Source organism: Heterodontus francisci, chromosome 4, assembly GCF_036365525.1.
Source record: "Heterodontus francisci isolate sHetFra1 chromosome 4, sHetFra1.hap1, whole genome shotgun sequence".
In the NCBI taxonomy this organism is placed as follows: domain Eukaryota; kingdom Metazoa; phylum Chordata; class Chondrichthyes; order Heterodontiformes; family Heterodontidae; genus Heterodontus; species Heterodontus francisci.
This window is the reverse complement of record NC_090374.1, coordinates 61,066,943-61,086,355: the sequence shown is the minus strand read 5'-3', so window position 1 is coordinate 61,086,355 and position 19,413 is coordinate 61,066,943. Positions and strand designations below refer to the sequence as shown.

The window sequence follows — 19,413 nt, the reverse complement described above, 5'->3', positions numbered from 1 at the left end:
GTTTGCTTAGCAGAGAGGGTAATAACCAGGGGGTAGAGATTTAAAGGAATTCTTGGGGAGTCAAGGAGAATCTTTTTCATCCAGCGGGTGGTGGGTGCCTGGAACTCACTGCCTGGGAAGGTGGTAGATGTAGAAACCCTCATTGTGTTTAAAAAGTACTTGGATGTACAGCTGAAGTGCTGTAACCTACAAGGCTACAGGCCAAAAGTTGGAAAGTGGGATGAGGCTGGATAGATCTTTTTTACCCAGCAGATATGATTGCCCTCCTTCTACGCTACGAATTTCTGTAATTCTATGAAGCATTATTTGTTAAACAGCAATTTTTCAAATGGTAACATTTGTTTCTTTACTCAAGATGTGGAGCGTAATCTCAATTATTTTATTTATTTGGAAGCACTTCTAACTGTTACCTTCACTAGATCAGAACTAACATTGTTAAAGAAGGAAGGAAAATTAAGTTATGATAAGACAATGGTGAGTGTCTGCTCCCAAAACAAAATGATTGGGCATGGAGGCTTGAAGCCTGAAGTGCTCAGTGCACCCCAGTGGGACTGGTGAGTGCAAAGGGGGCTGACAGCCAGCACATAAGTTGTGCACTAGGCTCATTAGGTCCCTGAAGTTATGATCAAATGCCTGGACAGTGCTCTAGTCAGAACAGGGATTAGGCAAAAGGCTGCACATGAATTAAACAAAATTGGAACTTCTTGTCCTTTGTTTCTCGGCACTAGTTGGTGCATCCCCTGCTGAGAAACTACCTGGTGTACAATGGGCAAGCACTAATCTTTCACTGGTTGCCATACCCAATAATGCAGCCCTGGTGCTCCCAGCACTTCAGGAGGCACATACCCAGAGCATACTCTTAGAAGGATAAACTTCTTCATTACAACAGCCTTGAAGAGGACTTCACAGATGCAAGGTTAGCCCATTCATGCTCATACACATGTAACACCTGTACTGGTGCCAGTACCGCAAAACTCAGGCCACATCATCAGCTCCCAAAAGTAAAGCACAGGCACTGAATATCTCTCAATTGATGTGCCTGCAATTATATGGCAAGAAAAAATATTTGTTAGTTTACTTCTTTTTCAGTATTTGTATATTGAAGGGTTGTTGTATAACATCAACTTTTTTTAAAACACAGACTTCAGAAGCTTAAATTGACTGTCAAATTCCACTTCAGGAGAGGAACTGCTCTCTTCATTTATATCATGCACAATCATAATGAACAACATACTTGAGGGATAAAGAATTTAAGATCTGCACTTTATACAAGGAGCTGCATCAGATAACACTCATGAGACACCATTTTGCAAAATATGTGTTCAGGATTTTTATTTATTTATTTAGAGATACAGCACTGAAACAGGCCCTTCGGCCCACCGAGTCTGTGCCGACCAACAACCACCCATTTATACTAACCCTACAGTAATCCCATATTCCCTACCACCTACCTACACTAGGGTCAATTTACAATGGCCAATTTACCTATCACCTGCAAGTCTTTGGCTGTGGGAGGAAACCGGAGCACCCGGCGAAAACCCATGCGGTCACAGGGAGAACTTGCAAACTCCACACAGGCAGTACCCAGAATCGAACTCGGGTCCCTGGAGCTGTGAAGCTGCGGTGCTAACCACTGCGCTACTTTGAATTATGGACACTGATTCATCTGGAATTTTGAAGAAATGGCTGAACTTTGTGTTTTTTAAAAAAAGTTACGAGAAGGTTTGGCTAGTGAACAAGGCTTACTGGAAGGCACCTGTTTTCAAATAACTCAGCAGGGGTTGTTTTGCCTTGGAGAGATGTTTACAAAGAAGTGACAAGCCAAGATTTATGGTCGTCATGAGGCTTGTTTCTGGAAATTGAATTGAGGTGTATAAAATTGTGAGGGGCCTAGATAGAACGGCTAGGAATTGTTTCAAAAAAGGCAGTTTGCTTCTCGCCTGCCAGGAGAACAGAAGATGATCCAGCCAGCTCAGCTTTGTCTCTTGAAAAGAAATCCTGCATCAAGTGTGTTTGCTATTTCCTCCTGTATTTGAAGAAATCTTAACTGCTACATTTCTGCTGTAAGACCTAACTGAAACCTCCTGTTGCTGCATCTCTTGGAAAGCCGACCCAAACTGATCTTCAACACTGCCTGGAAGGAACTGTTCTGGGAAGAACCTACTGAAAGCTTCCCATCATTTGGGACACCTAATTAACACAAAGGTTAACTTTCCACACCTTCTTTTCAGCCTAAGTGGTCTTTTTTTCTTACTCCTTCTATTTGTAACAGCTGTAAACAAAAATTCCTTTTATCTTTTCCCAGTCAACCAGTTGTGCATGTGTGTGTGTCTGTGAGGGCTAGGATAAATAAGGGACTTTAATATTTCAATTTGTGTGTATGTTTTACCTCAGTATTGATTAAACTTGATTTATAATAAACTGATAATTTTGTTGTTTATTAAAGAAACCTAGTTGGTGTGCTTTATTCTGGGGAAAAGAGAGTATATGACTGACTGTTTCGATAAGTGGGAAAATTTAAATATATGCTGTGACCTGTGGCGAAGTGGGACTGAATTAATAGTGCACTCCTCCTGCCTCGGTCGTAACACTTGTCACTACCAATAAAAATGTTCTCTCAGCAATTTAAAATAATTTTCTGCCATCCCCACTTTAGAAAACATAGGGCTGCACCAAAAGAAAAATGTGGAATGTTCACAGGAAAGAAATCATGATAGAAAAGTGTAGAATTATTCAATCATCTTATTTTAACCTATAGTTTTTTTTACCTTTACTGCACTGTTCTAACCCGTTTTTTATTATAAAAGCTTTACTTCCTTTCTCATAATGGCAACTGGGCTAGATCAATAACTGCACGATTCTAAAGATACTTTTGGTCGGAGAACTGCAGCAATTGAAATTTCCTAGCCTGGACTTTCCACTCAGGAGCTGCACTGGCAGAAGTGAGCACATTTTTAAGTGCAGGATGCTAGGACCAAACATGAGGCCTCTGTACCCAGCATACCTGCAGTGGAGGCTGTCTTTCGTTCAATTGTATTTCATTATCCCACAACAGAGGGACTCAAGTTAGAGCTGGCTCAGGAAAAGCAGTAGCTAGGCAGCCCAGTGTATTCTGCTTCTACCCATCCAAGATCTGCTGAAAAATCAGCAGCTGCGGGTGCTGGGGGTGGGGGCGGGAATGGTGGCGCAGAAAGCCTGCTTCAACTCCACTGCTCCTCAAGCTCCCTAGAGTATTACTATAAGCATGAACTTGTCAAGGATTTGGAGGACCAGTACTGAGGTGCAATACATTTGCCTTTCCCTGCCTGCTCAAATCCTGATTTAGTTTAGTTTAGTTTACAGATACAGCACTGAAACAGGCCCTTCGGCCCACCGAGTCTGTGCCGACCATCAACCACCCATTTATACTAATCCTACACTAATTCCATATTCCTACCACATCCCCACCTGTCCCTATATTTCCCTACCACCTACCTATACTAGGGGCAATTGCTAATGGCCAATTTACCTATCAACCTGCAAGTCTTTGGCATGTGGGAGGAAACCGGAGCACCCGGAGGAAACCCACGCAGACACAGGGAGAACTTGCAAACTCCACACAGGCAGTACCCAGAATTGAACCCGGGTCACTGGAGCTGTGAGGCTGCGGTGCTAACCACTGCGCCACTGTACCTGATCTGCCTACCTCGCTCCACCTATCCAATTCCCAATGAATACACTCACTATATTCACATTGTCAACGTCTTCTATTCTGTAGTTCCAGGTAAGGGTTTGCTCCATTTGCCTAGATCCTCGACTGAGCTCATTCATCGAACTTGTCAGCTGGTGGGCCGTTTGTGATTTGCAGCCAGTTAGGTCAGCTGATTCAATTTCCCACGCTCCAGAAAGGTACAGTAACTGATAGGGTGGATTCCTGGAGCGTGGAAAATTTGAGATGGCTGATTTAATGAACTGAAAAAAAGAGTAAGCAGCCTGCTGGCTGGCAGGTTCCATCAATGAGCTCATCCCAAGGGTAATTACCTCAATTTAAGGTCGCTTTACACTCCCAATATTAGCATTAAGCTTCTGCTCCTAAGTCAATGCCAATGATTGTCAGTTGGACATTACAGAAGCCCATAAGGATGAGTAAATAAATATTGGTGGCATGCACCAGCGCAAGTTGTCGAAAGGTTCCCAATTACTCCACTGTGTAAGGGAGCATCTATTAAAAATTCCCAAAACTTAAAACGGTATCTTGCACGTGTTATGCTTGCAGGTACAAGTGTCAGGTCAGCTTAGTTGGTAACAGTCAAAGTACGCCAAGTCAAAAGTTTATTGGGTCAAGCCCCATTCCAGGTCTTGAACACAAAATCTAGACTGAACATTTAGTGCAATACTGAGGGAACTGCTGCATTTCAGAGCTGTTGTCTTTTAGATGAGACATTAACGCTAGGCTTTGCTCATTCAGGTGGTCACTTGAAATCACTTGAAACTGGGCATCCATGAAGTGCTGTGGGCCATCAGCAGCAGCAGAATTGTATTCAACCACAATCTGTAACCTCATGGCCGAGCATATTGTTACGATTGAGGTGGGAGGAGTGCACTATCTTTTCTAGTCCCACTTCTCCGCAGTCACAACATATATTTTTTAAAATGTTTACCCAGTTACAGATTTGGTTAATCATATACTCTACTCTTTATCGTAGAATAAAATACACCAACCAAGTTTCTTTAATGAATTACAAAATTATCAGTTTATCGAACAAGATTTATCCAGTAGCGAAGCAAAGCATTAACACACACTGAAATATGGAAGTTCCCTTTTTAAATTTCCAACACACACACTGAAAAAAATATAGAAATTCTCTCTGCAGAGATCTGTTACCAAAAAAAAGACAGAAAGAGAATACTTTGGCCAAATACTTGCTAATTCTTGAATGAAAAAACAATAGATATAGAAGGATGTCAGATGTCCCTTTTGTCTGGCATCCGGTTATATGGAGATGGGTCACTGGGATCTTTTCAGAAGCAATTCTTTCTGGAAATGTTGAGAAATCGTCTGGTAGGCTTTCCAGGAGACATGTGGCATCAGGGGTTTCAGCCAACACACACTTGAATCGCAGGGTTTATCAGCTTCTCATGAAAGATGCAGCACCAGGGAATTTAGCTCTCCCACACTGAATATTTGCAAGGTTTCTTCAAAGAGGTAGAGAAAGAGGTGAGCTGGGTGGTTACTATTTCCTTGGCAGGCAAAACACCAACTGTCTTCAAAACAGTTCACACCCCAACTGACCTGAAAACAATATCCAAACCCCAAACAAAAAGTCAACCTCTTGACCTCCATAACCTTGACATGTGGCTTCCCTGTAAACATCTTTCCCAGGTCACCAAGTTTTTGTTGTTTATTGCTTAAAGCACATGACTTCCAGCAAGGTTGTTTTTAAACAACATTTCCTGTGTCCTTTCAATGAACTGTCAACAACAAAACAAAGTCCAGCTGCTATGAAACCTTCAGCCTTCCAATAATCCATCTCCACAATTTTAAATACAAGTCCTCAAAAACATTTTTTTTTTTAAAAAGAAAGCACTCTCACAACAATATCTCTCACTCTACCATTACCAGCAAGCCAAGGGATCAACCCTGGTTCAATGAAGAGTGCAGGAGGGCATGCCAGGAGCAGCACCAAGCATATCTAAAAATGAGGTGTCAACCTGTTACAACACAGGACTACTTGCATGCCAAACAGCGGAAGCAGCATGCAATAGACAGAGCTAAGTAATCCCACAACCAACAGATCAGATCAAAGCTATGCAGTCCTGCCACATTCATTCATGAATTGTGGTGGACAATTAAGCAACTAACAGGAGGAGGAGGCTCCACAGATATCCCCATCCTCAATGATGGGGGAGTCGAGCACATTAGTGCAAAAGACAAGGCTGAAGCATCTGATCCATCTTCAGCTACAAGTGCCGTGTTGATGATACATCTTGGCCTCCTCCTGAGGTCCACAGCATCACAGATGCCAAACTTCAGACAATTCAATTTTTCAATTTGCTCCAAGTGATATCAAGAAACAACTGAAGGCACTGGATACGACAAAGGCTATAGGCCTTGACAACATCCCGGCAATAGTACTGAAGGCATGTGCTCCAGAACTAGCCGCGCCCCTAGCCAAGCTGTTCCAGTACAGCTACAGCACTGGCATCTACCCATCAATGTCCAAAAAGCAGGACAAATCCAATCCAGCCAATTACCGCTCCATCAGCCTCCTCTCAATCATCAGTAAAGTGATTGAAGGTGTCATCGACAGTGCTGTCAAGTGGCACTTACTTAGCAATAAACTTCTCACTGATGCTGTGGATTCTGCCAGGGCCACTCGGCTCCTGACCTTGGTCCAAACATAGACAAAAGAGCTGAACTCAAGAGGTGAGGTGAGAGTGACTGCCATTGACATCAAAGCAGCATTTGACCGAGTGTGGCATCAAGTAGCCCTAGCAAAATTAAAGTCAATGGGAATCAGGGGGAAATTCTCCACTGTTTGGAGTCATACCTAGCACAAAGGAAGATGGTTGTGGTTGTTGGAGGCCAATCATCTCAGTCCCAGCACATCACTGCAGGAGTTTCTGCAGTGTCCTAGGCCCAACCATCTTCAGCTGCTTTGTCAATGACCTTCCTTCAATCACAAGGTTAGAAGTGGGGATGTTTGCACAATGTTCAGGACCATTCACAATTCATCAAACACTGAAGCAGTCCGTGTCCATATGCAGCAAGAGCTGGACAACATTCAGGCTTGGCTGATAAATGGCAAATAACATTCGCACCACACAAGTGTCAGGCAATGACCATCTCCAACAAGACAGAATCTAACCATCACCCCATGATATTCAATGGCATTACCATTGCTGAATCCCCCGCTATCAGCATCCTGGGCTTTAACTGTTGACCAGAAACTGAACTGGACCAGCCACATAAATACTATGGCTACAACAGCAGGTCAGAGACTGGGAATTCTGAGGCGAGTAACTCACCTCCTCACTCCCCAAAGCCTGTCCACCATCTACAAGGCACAATTCAGGAGTGTGATGGAATACTTTCCACTTGCCTGGATGAGTGCAGCTCCAACAACACTCAAGAAGTTCGACATCATCCAGGACAAAGCAATCCAATTAATCGGCGCCCCATCCACCAACTTAAACATTCACTCCCTCCACCACCAACACACAGTGGCAGAACTGTGTATCATATACAAGATGCACTGCAGCAACTCACCAAGAGTCCTTTGACAATCCGTACAAAACCTGCAACCTCCATCACCTAGAAGGACAAGGGCAGCAGATGCACGGGAACACTACCACCTGCAAGTTCCCCTCCAAACCACACACCATCCTAACTTGGAACTATATCACCTTTCCTTCACTGTCACTGGATCAAAATCCTGGAACTCCCTTCCTAACAGCACTGTGGGAGTACCTGCACCACATGAACTGCAGCGGTTCAAGGCGGCGGATCACCACAATCTTCTCAAGGGTAATTAGAGATGAGCAACAAATGCTGGTCTTGCCAGCAATGCCCACATTCCATGATTTTTTTAAAAAGACATGGCACTATCCAAGGAGCAGGGAATGTTCCCTGCATCCTGGCAAACACATTGCCAAAAACAAAGATTAACTGATTAGTCACCTCATTTGCTATTACTATGCAAAAATGGCTTACATTTATTGGCATAATTGGCGTAGATGCTTTGGAGAGGGTGCAGAGGAGGTTCACCAGGATGTTGCCTGGTATGGAGGGCGCTAGCTATGAAGAGAGGTTGAGTAGATTAGGATTATTTTCATTAGAAAGACGGAGGTTGAGGGGGGACCTGATTGAGGTGTACAAAATCATGAGAGGTATAGACAGGGTGGATAGCAAGAAGCTTTTTCCCAGAGTGGGGGATTCAATTACTAGGGGTCACGAGTTCAAAGTGAGAGGGGAAAAGTTTAGGGGGGATATGCGTGGAAAGTTCTTTACGCAGAGGGTGGTGGGTGCCTGGAACGCGTTGCCAGCGGAGGTGGTAGACGCGGGCACGATAGCGTCTTTCAAGATGTATCTAGACAGATACGTGAATGGGCAGGAAGCAAAGAGATACAGACCCTTAGAAAATAGGCGACAGGTTTAGATAGAGGATCTGGATCGGCGCAGGCTTGGAGGGCCGAAGGGCCTGTTCCTGTGCTGTAATTTTCTTTGTTCTTTGTTCTATAACACCAGCTACACTTCAAACGTAACTCATTGGCTGCGTAATGCTTTGTAACAGCCTGAGGATGTGAAAGATACTGTCTCAACTTAAATTTTCTCATACAGTTCTTTATGTTACCTAGTGCCAATGCCTGCATATGAGGAGGATTCATGTAAGGACAGGAACTTAAGGAACTGTGAGGAGGATAGTGATAGACTTCAAGAAGACATAGACAGTTCTAATGGGGTGTAACAGCAGAGGAACCTGGATATATATGTGTACAAATCATTTAAGGTAGCAAGGCAGGTTGAGAAAGCAGTAAATAAAGCATACGGGATGCCAGCAAAGAAGTTATAGTGAACGTTTATAAAACACTGGTTCGGCCTCAACTGGAGAACTGCGTCCAATTATGGGCACCACACTTTAGGAAGGATGTAACGGCAATGGAGAGGGTATGAAAAAGATGTAAAAGAATGGTTCTCTGCTGTCCAAACCATTCATGATTTTGACCCTCCAGGGCAGGAGGGTCAAGAACCAGAGGACACCGATTTAAGGTGATTGGCAAAAGGTCCAACAACGACACGAGGAAAATCCTTTTTTGGAAGTGAGTGGTTAGGACCTGGAAAACACTGTCTGAGAGTGTGGTGAAGGCAGGTTCAATCGTGGTTTTCAAAAGGGAATTGGATGATCTGAAGGGAAAGAATTTGCAGGTCTACAGGGAAAAGGCAGGGTAGTGGAACTAGCTGAGGAGCTCTTTTAGAGAACCGGCATGGACACAACAGGCTGAAAGGCCTCCTTCTGTGCTGTAACGACTATCAATCTGTGAATTTGTTTCCCCCTCTCCCAACATCTGTTTTTCCCTTTCTCTTTTGCCCAAAGTCCACCTGTTCTGTGCACTGCTTTGAGATATTGGTCCATGGTGAACAACACTTCATAAATGCAAGTTGCTGTTAAAATTGTCGTTAAATTCAACATTATACTCAGCACATATCATTAAATGCTCTAGAAGGTGAAATGGCAAGTGACACACTGGTTTAGCACACTGTTCCTTCAGTTCTGGGTTCAACTCCAGCCCAGACTGCTGGAATAAAATGGCCTCTTTCTGCTGGCTGTCAGACTTACTGGGAGCACTAATCCAGCTCACCGTAGCTGTGCAGCCAGTGCACAGTGAATATACAGAAATTGCTGGTTGCAACAAGGGGTATTCTCCTGAAATCGGAATTAAAACATATTGTTATTACAGAGGAAGGGTTCACTCTGGAGCTAGCTGTACTATTGCTGGGTTAGGGAGAGCTTGGTGTTGATCATGGTTTCTTGAAGTGTCCATTTCTCCATATTTACTTCTCTCACTTTGATGTGAATAAACAATTTATAAACACAACTGTTAGATAGAGAAAAATACTGAGCAACCTGGTTTAAACCCAGAAATGTATTTTGTACACTTTTGATATAAACTGCAAAATATTCTTTAAAGTTATTCGGAAAGATCTTTCAAATTTTATGAAAGTTATTCTTTACAAACTAAGCTGTCTAATTGCAAATCCATAACTTCAGTATCAGTGACATTACTTAAAAACAAAATTCCAGCTTTTAATTTTAGAAGTGTCCCCAAGCTTGATCACAGAAGCGATGCGCTGAATGGCTTCTTTCTGTGCTGTAACCATTCTATGAATAAAACTTCAACCCAATCACATACATTACCAAAGCAGCATTCAAAAACTGATCTCTTTCCACAGCTTCAAAGGTGCAACTTCAGCACTTAACAGCAGTAGTCAGTGTGTATTTCATTCATACAGAAACTAAATCTGGATTGTCTTCAGCACTAAAGCAACTTTCTATACCTCTTAAATTACGTGGCTAGAATTCAAGGCAATAAAACAACTCAGTGCATTAAAATGATCCAAAAAGCCTGAACTTCCTCTGGTTTGATCCTCAAAGGCTATCTTGTTCCTTTTTAGTTCCTGATAACCTACAGCCACTGGCTATTTTCACGAAGAGCAAATGTTCTGTCCTCTTAACCTTATATGTCACTTTGATATTGCATTTTTTTTTATAACTGCTAATACTAATTTCTAACATCTTAAAAAGACAACTAGCCTGCAGAGTCAGGTCAATTTCACGCATTTAGTGCATGTTACAAATGGCCCTACATCTGCTTTAAAGTTCAGATTTTGCTTGCCCATGGATTTGAGGTTCAACTAAAGGTGACAGTAAATTCCTACTAAAAGAGTTTACAGATACCATAGATAATCCACATATATTTTGTTTTTTTTCTCAGGCATGAACTGAGAATTAGTGGTTTAATTTTCTGGTGAGATTGCTTAATTCCAGTTTTTTGAGCAACCATACAAGATGCAAAGTTGGTCCTCGACTCCCATCAGCTCCCCTTCTTCTCACTGACTCTATTCTCCCACCTGACCTCCGGTGTCTCTGCTCTCACACCTGCTTTCTTCCATCTCCATTCTCTTTCTCATTCTCAATGTCTACCATCTCCATTCTTCCACCCTATCACCACAAAAAGTAGGATTTAATTCCCTGGAAGGGGTGATTTAATCTAAGTTTTCAAGGCATTAAGGGGATCAGATAAGGTACAGAACGAGAAACTATTTCTGCTGGTTGTGAAGTCTACAACTAGAGTGCAGAGCCTAAAAATTGGAGCTGGACCTTTCGGGAGTGAAACTTGGAAATACTTCTAAACACAAAGGGTGGTAGAAGTTTAGAATCCTCTTCTGCAAATGGCAATTATCGATGATCAATTGTTAATTTTAAATCTGAGATTGAAAGATTATTAACCAAAGGAATATGGGGCAATAGCGGGTATATGGAGTTTGGTCATGAAACAGACCTAAGCTCTGGAATTCCCTCTCTAAACCTCTCCATCTCCCAACTTCTCTTTTCTTCTTTAAGACACTCCTTAAAACCTACTACTTTCACTAAGCTTCTGGTCATCTGCTCAACTATCGCCTTATGTGGCTTGGTGTCAAGGGTGCTATATAAATACAAGTTGTTATTGTTACAGAAAAATAATCACCAGCTCATTCCAATAAATTTCTCACCCTTAACTTCCAAAATAAATGTGATTAAAATTGCCAGCATGCTTCAGCATAAAAAGGAAGTGTATAGAGGGCAAAGGTTCACTATATTTATACAATATAAGCTTAATTTTTATTGATTTCATTCTTTAAATATGGGCATATCTAATGTGTATTTTTATTTAATGTAGACTATTTGCACAGTATCAATTCATAAATTAAAAATGCAGCACACTAAATGTATTCATGAAAATTATCAATATTTCTTAAAATATTTGCACTACTGCAATTATGATGGGTTTCATTTGTCTGCAAAGCAAGTAAAATGGAGAATCCTGGCTCATTTTAATAATTTCTCCCTTTCTCTCCTCCCCTATCCTGAACACAATGCCTTTGGCTGAGATGCAATTTCAATGACACCAGATACCCTTCAGTATCTGAACCAAGTGGCCATTTTTCACACACAGGCTGAGACAATGAATGTTGATAAATTCTGTGAATGCTGGAAACATCAGAATCGAGTTAAGTCACTCTCCACAGAGCCACACTTTCCAATAAGAGACATACTTCAACATCGGGAGCAAGAACCTGTCAGATTTTTCCCGTTTCTTGCCCAAGAGATCTGAGGTCAACTGTTAAGTACTTACTGCCTCATCAGTTGACTCAGCACAGACCAGGGATTAAACCTGGGACCTTCCTGATCTATGTGTCTCATAAAGAAGCTAACTTAATCATTGCAAAATATTGTCAGTAGGAATTAATGTAATAAAGGCAAGGGCAAGCTCACTTAACAGAGACATTCACTTATCAGGCAACGACTGATGCGATGTCAGCAGTAATCTCCCGAGCCCAACTCGAAGAGATTGCAAAAATGCAATTTACTTATTGTTTGCACATAAATGCTGGAATACAGGAAACACTCATAAATGGTACTGATGAGTTCTAGAGAAAGTCTTGTTGACCTCCCATCTACTGCAGGCATTAGAGTGATAAGGGTAGAATTGTGAAAGCACAAAGTGGGCTAACTATTTTCCCCACTATCAACAGTAAACAGACAACATTCCCTGGCTACAAAGCCTAAAATAAAACAGAACATCTGTCATCACAGGAGCTAGGAGTACTGATCTGTTTCTGTACCAACATAAATGTGCATAAATAACAGCTGATCATCTAGCTGGGCCACCGAGAGCCAGTCTAAAAAAAATGGAACTGAAATCGTGCTCATATACTTTTCACCTTTAGCAGAAATTTTTGCTGCATTAGGAAAGTGTTCAAAATCTTTATTTTGGTCTGAACATTATAGATTATTAAAGATCTACACCAGAAAAAGCATGGAGGAGCATTTAAGCAGCAGATGATACAAGATGATACAGAAGCAGATACAATGACATGATCGGACAAAGTCAACATGGATTTACGAAAGGGAAATCATGCTTGACAAATCTACTGGAATTTTTTGAGGATGTAACTAGTGTAATAGATAAGGGAGAACCAGTGAATGTGGTCTATTTGGACTTTCAGAAAGCTTTCGATAAGGTCCCACATAAGCGATTAGCATTCAAAATTAAAGCACATGGGACTGGGGGTAAGGTACTGATATCGATAGAGAACTGGTTGGCAGACAGGAAACAAACAGGAGGAATAAACGGGTCTTTTTCCGACTGGCAGGCAGGGACAAGTGGGGTACCGCAGGGATCAGTGCTAGAACTCCAGCTATTCACAATATATATTAATGATATAGATAAGGGAATTAAATGCAATATATCTAAGTTTGCAGATGACACAAAGCTGGGTGGGAGTGTGAGCTGTGAGGAGGATGCAGAGAAACTCCAGTGTGATTTGGACACGTTGAGTGAGTGGGCAAATACATGGCAGATGCAGTCTAATGTGGATAAATGTGAGGTTATCCACTTTGGTGGCAAAAACAGAAAGGCAGATTATTATCTGAACGGCGATAGATTGGGAAAGCGGGAGGTGCAGCAAGACCTGGGTGTCCTTGTGCACCAGTCGCTGAAAGCATGCATGCAGGTGCAGCAGGCAGTTAAGAAGGCAAATGATATGTTGGCCTTCATAGTGAGAGGATTCGAGTACAGGAGCAAGGATGTCTTGCTGCAATTATACAAGGCCTTGGTGAGACCACATCTGGAGTATTGTGTGCAGTTTTGGTCTCCTTATCTGAGGATGTTCTTGCTATGGAGAGAGTGCAGCAACGGTTTACCAGACTGATTCTTGGAATGGCAGGACTGACGTATGAAGAGAGATTGGGTAGATTAGGCTTGTATTCGCTAGAGTTTAGAAGAATGAGAGGGGATCTCATAGAAGCCTACAAAATTCTAACAGGACTGGACAGACGGACTGAAATGAGCAGGGATTTCTTCACCCAGAGAGTGGTGAACCTGTGGAATTCTCTACCATAGAAAGCAGTTGAGGCCAAATCATTAAATATATTCAAGAAAGAGTTAGATATAGTTCTTAGGGTTAAAGGAATCAAGGGATACAGGGAGAAAGCGGGAACAGGGTACTGAGTTTGGGCGATCAGCCATGATGGTATTGAATGGCTGTGTAGGCTCAAAAGGTCGAATGGCCTACTCCTGCTCCTATTTTCTATGTTTCTATGAAACCTACAAAATACTTAAAGGGATAGACAGGGTAGATGCAGCCAAGATGTTTCCCCTGGTTGGAGTGTCTAGAACCAGGGGACACAATTTCAAAATAAGGGGAAGCCACATAGAACAGAGATGAGGATAAATTTCTTTACTCAGAGGGTTGTGAATCTTTTGAGTATGTTTAAAGCAGAGATTGACAGATTTCTAAATAAAAATGACATACGGGATATGGGGATAGTGTGGGAAAAAGGCATTGACGTGGATGATCAGCCATGATCATATTGAATGGCGGGGCAGGCTCGATGGGCTGAATGGCCTACTCCTGTTCCTATATTCCTATGGGCTGAGGCAATATCATGAAGCTGGAGACAGGTGGTTTTTATGATGGAGAGGATATGAGGTCGGAAGCTCAGCTCTGTATCAAATAGGATGCCGAGGTTATCAACGATCTGGCTCAGCCTGAGACAGTGGCCAGGATGGGGGATGGAATCGATGATAAGGAAACAAAATTTGTGATGGAGCCTGAAATCAATGGCTTTGGTGCGCCCAATGTTTAATTAAAGCTAAGTTTGGCTTATCCAATGTTCTATACCAGAAAGCCAGTTGGTAAACAATAGAACTGGAGCCAATCTTTACACACACTTTTATATTTATTTACAGAGTTGCACATTACAAACATATACTTCCTAATTAAACAACCACAGTTTCAGTCTGTGTCTATTTATATGGGACTCAAGTGAATCTCCCAGTTAATGTCCACCACCTGCATACAATTAAACACAATTAATATACGATTCACCTCCTGACTCCCCAAAGCCTTTCCACCAGCTATAAGGCACAAATCAGGAGTGTGATGGAATACTCATTAGTTGCCAGGATAAGTATGCTCCAAAACACTCAAGAAACTCAACACCATTCAGGACAAAGGAGTCTGCTTGATTGGCACTCCATTCATCATCTTAAACATTCTCTGTTTTATTCATTGAGGGGATGTGTAGCATTGCTGGCAAGGTCAGGATTTGTTACTCATCCCTAATTGCCCTTTATTGTCTGCCATCAAATGCTCCCTCCACCACCAGTAAAGCAATGGCTATAGTGTGTACCAGCTGCAAGAGCCACTGCAGCAAATTGCCAAGGTTTCTTTGACAGCACCTTCCAAACCTGCCACCTCAAGCACCTAGAAGGACAAAATCGGAAGCCAGATAGTCCACTACACCTCCAATTAACAGACATCCTGACTTGGAAATATATATCCATTTCTTCATCGTTGCGGGATCAAAATCCTCCAACTCCTGACCAAACAGCACCATGGGAGTACTTTAACTGCACGGGCTGCAGAAGTTCAAGGAGGTGGCTCAGCACTACCTTTTCAAGGGCAAATAGGGATGGAGAATAAATGCTGGCATTGCCAGTGATGCCCACATCCCATGAGTGAATATAAAAAATGGATTAAAAATGTGAAATTGCTTCCTGACTTATTTCATTGGAGGGTAAGCTAGAGTTATTTCTACTAAAAACATTAGAAAGATTTTTCTTTCAAATCCACTACAATCTGCTTAATGGAAATTTGAATTGCCAAAAAATCATTCACATCCCGTGCCAAATGACTATTTCAAATCACTAAGTAAGTTATTCAAGTCTTCACAGGGCTATTTCAAATAATTAAGGCATTTACTTTTAACTTCTAGAATATAGATTAGGTTTTTAATCACCCAATATTTGAATACAAACGTTATAAAATATTAAAATACTGTTTCTGTTTAGACATTGGAAGAAAACTCTCAGATATTTTTATATTCAATAAAAAGGAACATTTTATCCATGCCATTATCAAATGGAGCTTTAAATGCATTGAAGCTTACCTAACAGGATATGAACTCATATTTCCTGAAACAGCATGTTGAGACACCGGCACTTCCACTGGCCAACCTGTAGGCAGTGCCAATTAAATTTTTTTAAAGCTTTACTCCAGCTGCAATGGGTATGGAATATCAATTTGCTTTTGCTTTCCGCTGTTACAATGATTCTTTCTACAAGTATGAGGGAGCTTGGCACCAAATTAAGAAGCAAAACCTAAAAGGTAATAATCTCTGGATTATTTCCTGAGCCACGTGCAAATTGGCAGAGGGCTAATAAGATTAGAGAAATTAATGCGTGGCTCAAACACTGGTGTGGTAGAAGTGGGTTCCGGTTTGTGGGACACTAGCACCTGTAGTGGGGAAAGTGGGGGCTGCACCGTTGGGACAGTCTACGCCTGAACTGTGCTGGGACCAGTCTTCTAGTGAGCCACATAACTAGGAAAGTAGAGAGGGTTTTAAACTAAATAGTGAGGGCAAGGGATCAAATTTGGGAAGATGTGGTAATTCAAAAGAGTAGAGACAAGATGAGAGAAAGGTATTAATATGGGAAATGATAAACAGACCATGACAGGAAGGGACAGTGGATACAAACTAAGAGTAAATTAGATAAGGCTAGAGGATACAAAAATAATAATAGGACAAAACTAAAGGCTCTGTATATGAATTCACCTAGCATTCAAAACAACAGGTGAACAGATAGCGCAAATAGAAATAAGTAAGTACAATCTGATAGCCATTACAGAGACATGGCTACAGGATGACATAGATTGGGACCTGAATATTGAAGGGTACATGACATTTAGGACGGACAGGAAAGTAGGAAAAGTTGGAGGGGTAGCTCTGTAAATTAATGATGGTATTAGCACAATAGAGAGGGACAACCTAAGTTCAGGAAACCAGGATGTAGAAGCGGTTTGGGCAGAGATGAAAAATGATAACGACAAGAAGTCACTTGTGGGGGTCGTGTACAGGCCCCCTAACAGTAACCAAATGACAGGGCATAAAGGAAGAAATAATGGGAGCTTGTCAGCAAGGTACGGCAATAATCATGGTGGAATTTAATCTACATATGGATTGGAAAATTCAGATGGGCAAAGGTAGCCTGGATCAGGAGTTCATTGAATGTTTTCGGTATAGTTTCTGAGAACAACACATACTGGAGCCAACCAGAGAGCAGGCAATTGTAGACCTGGGGCTGAATTTTACCGGTCCCTCAATGCTGCGGGTCGCGGCGTGGGGGCCGGTAAAATTCTACGGGGAGAGGCCCGCCTCGATCCCCAACGTCGAGAAGGGCCCGCCGCATTTCACCAGCTGCAGGGGAACCTCGGTGTGGCCCCCCGCCGCATGGCAGCGAGTTCTTCATCTGCATATTTAAATCAACATTAATAACATGTAAATAAACTTACCTGCAGACAGCAGCCATCCCATGCCGATTTTACGACCGCCGTTCGTGCTTTGCGCGCCTTCGGAATGCCGTACGGAGTTGAGGCGGCAACCTGGTGGAGAGGGGAGAGGAATAAAATTTTCAGGGCGGGAGGGGTGGGGGAAGGGGGAAATCAATTTTGACTGGATGTGGGGATGATGGGAAGGGGCTGAAGGGCAAAAGGTTGAAGGTTGTGAGGTAAAGTTCGGGTAGGGGAAAAGGCATGTTTTGGTTATCCCGGGCAATGACATGACCATTGCGGGGGTTGGGGAAGGGCCTCCATCACAAAAGTTTATATTCAATAAAAATTAATAATGATACACCTTCAAAAATTAAAAATAATCATAAGGGCATAAAATCCTTTAAAAATGGCACCGGCACCTGCGCAGTGGCTCCAGACATCCTTGCCAGGGACAGACCGGCCATGTCCTCTACGTCATCGGGGGCGGCGGGGCGGCCACATGGCCGCCTCTATTTAAATCAGCCTCCAGTGTAATTCACAAGGGCTCAGGGACGGCGCATCAATGTGGGATGCACGCCGCCATCAGAGTGCACCATTGCATACTGCGGCGCACTCGAAAAATTCAGCCCCTGGTATTGTACAATGAGATAGGATTAATTGTTGACCTCATAGTGAAGGTGCCCCTAGGCAGCAGCGATCATAATATGATTGAATTTTACTTTCAGTTTGAGGAAGAGAAGAGTGGGTCTAAGACTAGTATTTTAAACTTAAATAAGGGCAATTATGACAGCATGACAGCAGAGCTAGCTAAAGTGAACTGGCAAATTCGGTTAAGGGATAGGTCAATGGAAATGCAGTGGCAAACATTTAAGGGGATATTTCAGAATACACAGAATAGATACATTCCAACGAGAAAGAAAAATTCCAAGGGGAGGACCCACCATCCATGGTTAACTAAAAAAGGTAAAGATAGTATCAAACCTAAAAAGAAAATGCCCATAATTGCGCAAATATTGGAGGCAGGTCAGAAGAGTGGACAGAATATAAAAAACAGCAAAGAATGATTAAAGGATTATTAAGGATAGAAAAATCAGAGTACGAGAGAAAGCTAGCTACAAATATAATAACAGATAAAAAGAGGTTCTATAGATATTTTTTAAAAGATTAGAGTCAACAAAGTGAGCATTGGTCCTAGAGAAAGTGAGTCTGGGAATTAATAATGGAAAATAATGAGATGGCAGATGAATTGAACAGGTATCTTGCATTGGTCTTCACTATAGAAGATACAAGTTGTTGTTGTTGTTATAGCCATAGCCCCAAAGAACCATAGGTATCCCTCCCCATGAGAGAGAGACAGTTGGTGATGTATAGCTTGAGGGTCACCAATCCTCAAGCATGGAGCAAGGCAAGGAGGCAGGCCTCCATGAACTGAGGATACAACTAACATCCCAGAAAAGCTTTAAATCAGGAAATGGAAGGGAGGGAGGAATTCAAGAAAATTACAATCAGCAGGGAAGTAGTACTGAGCAAACTGCTGGAGCTGTGGGCTGACAAGTCCCTAAGTCCTGATGAACTTCATCCCAGGGTCTTAAAAGAAGTAGCTAGTGAGATAGCTGATGCATTGATTTTGATTATCCAAAATTCCCTAGATTCGGGGAAGGTTCCATTAGATTGGAAAATAGTCAATGTAACTCCTTTATTCAAAAAGGTAGGGAGACAGAAAGCAGGAAACATCTGTCTTAGAAAAAATGTTAGAAACTATTATTAAAGATGTTGTAGCAGGGCACTTTAAAAAATTCAAGGCAATCAGGCAGAGTCAACATGGTTTTGTGAAAGGGAAATCATGTTTAACCAATTTATTGGAGTTCTTTGAAGAAGTTACATGTGCTATGGATATAGGGTGTATAGGTGGATGTACTATACTTAGATTTCCAGAAGGCATTTGATAAGGTGCCACATCAAAGGCTATTGTGGAAAATAAGAGCTCATGGTATAGGGGGTAACATACTGGCATGGATAGAAGATTGGCCAGCTAACAGGAAACAGACAGTAGCATAAATGGGTCATTTTCTGGTTGGCACGATGTAATGAGTTGTGTGCCACAGGGATCAGAGCTAGGTCCTCAACTTTTTACAATTTTTATAAATTACTTGGATGAAGGGACTGCAGGTATGGTTGCTAAATTTGCTGATGACACAAAGATAGGTAGGAAAGTAAGTTGTGAAGAGGACATAAGAAGGCTACAAAGGCATATAGGTAGGTTAGGTGAGTGGGCAAAGATCTGGCAAATGGAGTATAATGAGGGAAAATGTGAAATTGTCCATTTTGGCAGGAAG

General features: G+C 42.1%; 1 protein-coding gene across 6 annotated transcripts in view; it reads right to left on the bottom strand.

Moving 5' to 3' along the window:
* xrcc4 (X-ray repair complementing defective repair in Chinese hamster cells 4) overlaps positions 1–19,413 on the bottom strand; it is a 678,103-nt gene that overhangs the window by 466,375 nt on the left and 192,315 nt on the right. For 5 of the 6 annotated variants that reach the window (XM_068029637.1, XM_068029638.1, XM_068029635.1 and 2 more), the window contains one exon: positions 17,099–17,188. The exons of the other annotated variant lie outside the window; for it this stretch is intronic. In XM_068029637.1, the coding sequence (XP_067885738.1) occupies positions 17,099–17,188 (90 nt within the window). The remainder of the gene's footprint in view (positions 1–17,098; positions 17,189–19,413) is intronic. 6 annotated transcript variants of the gene reach the window in all.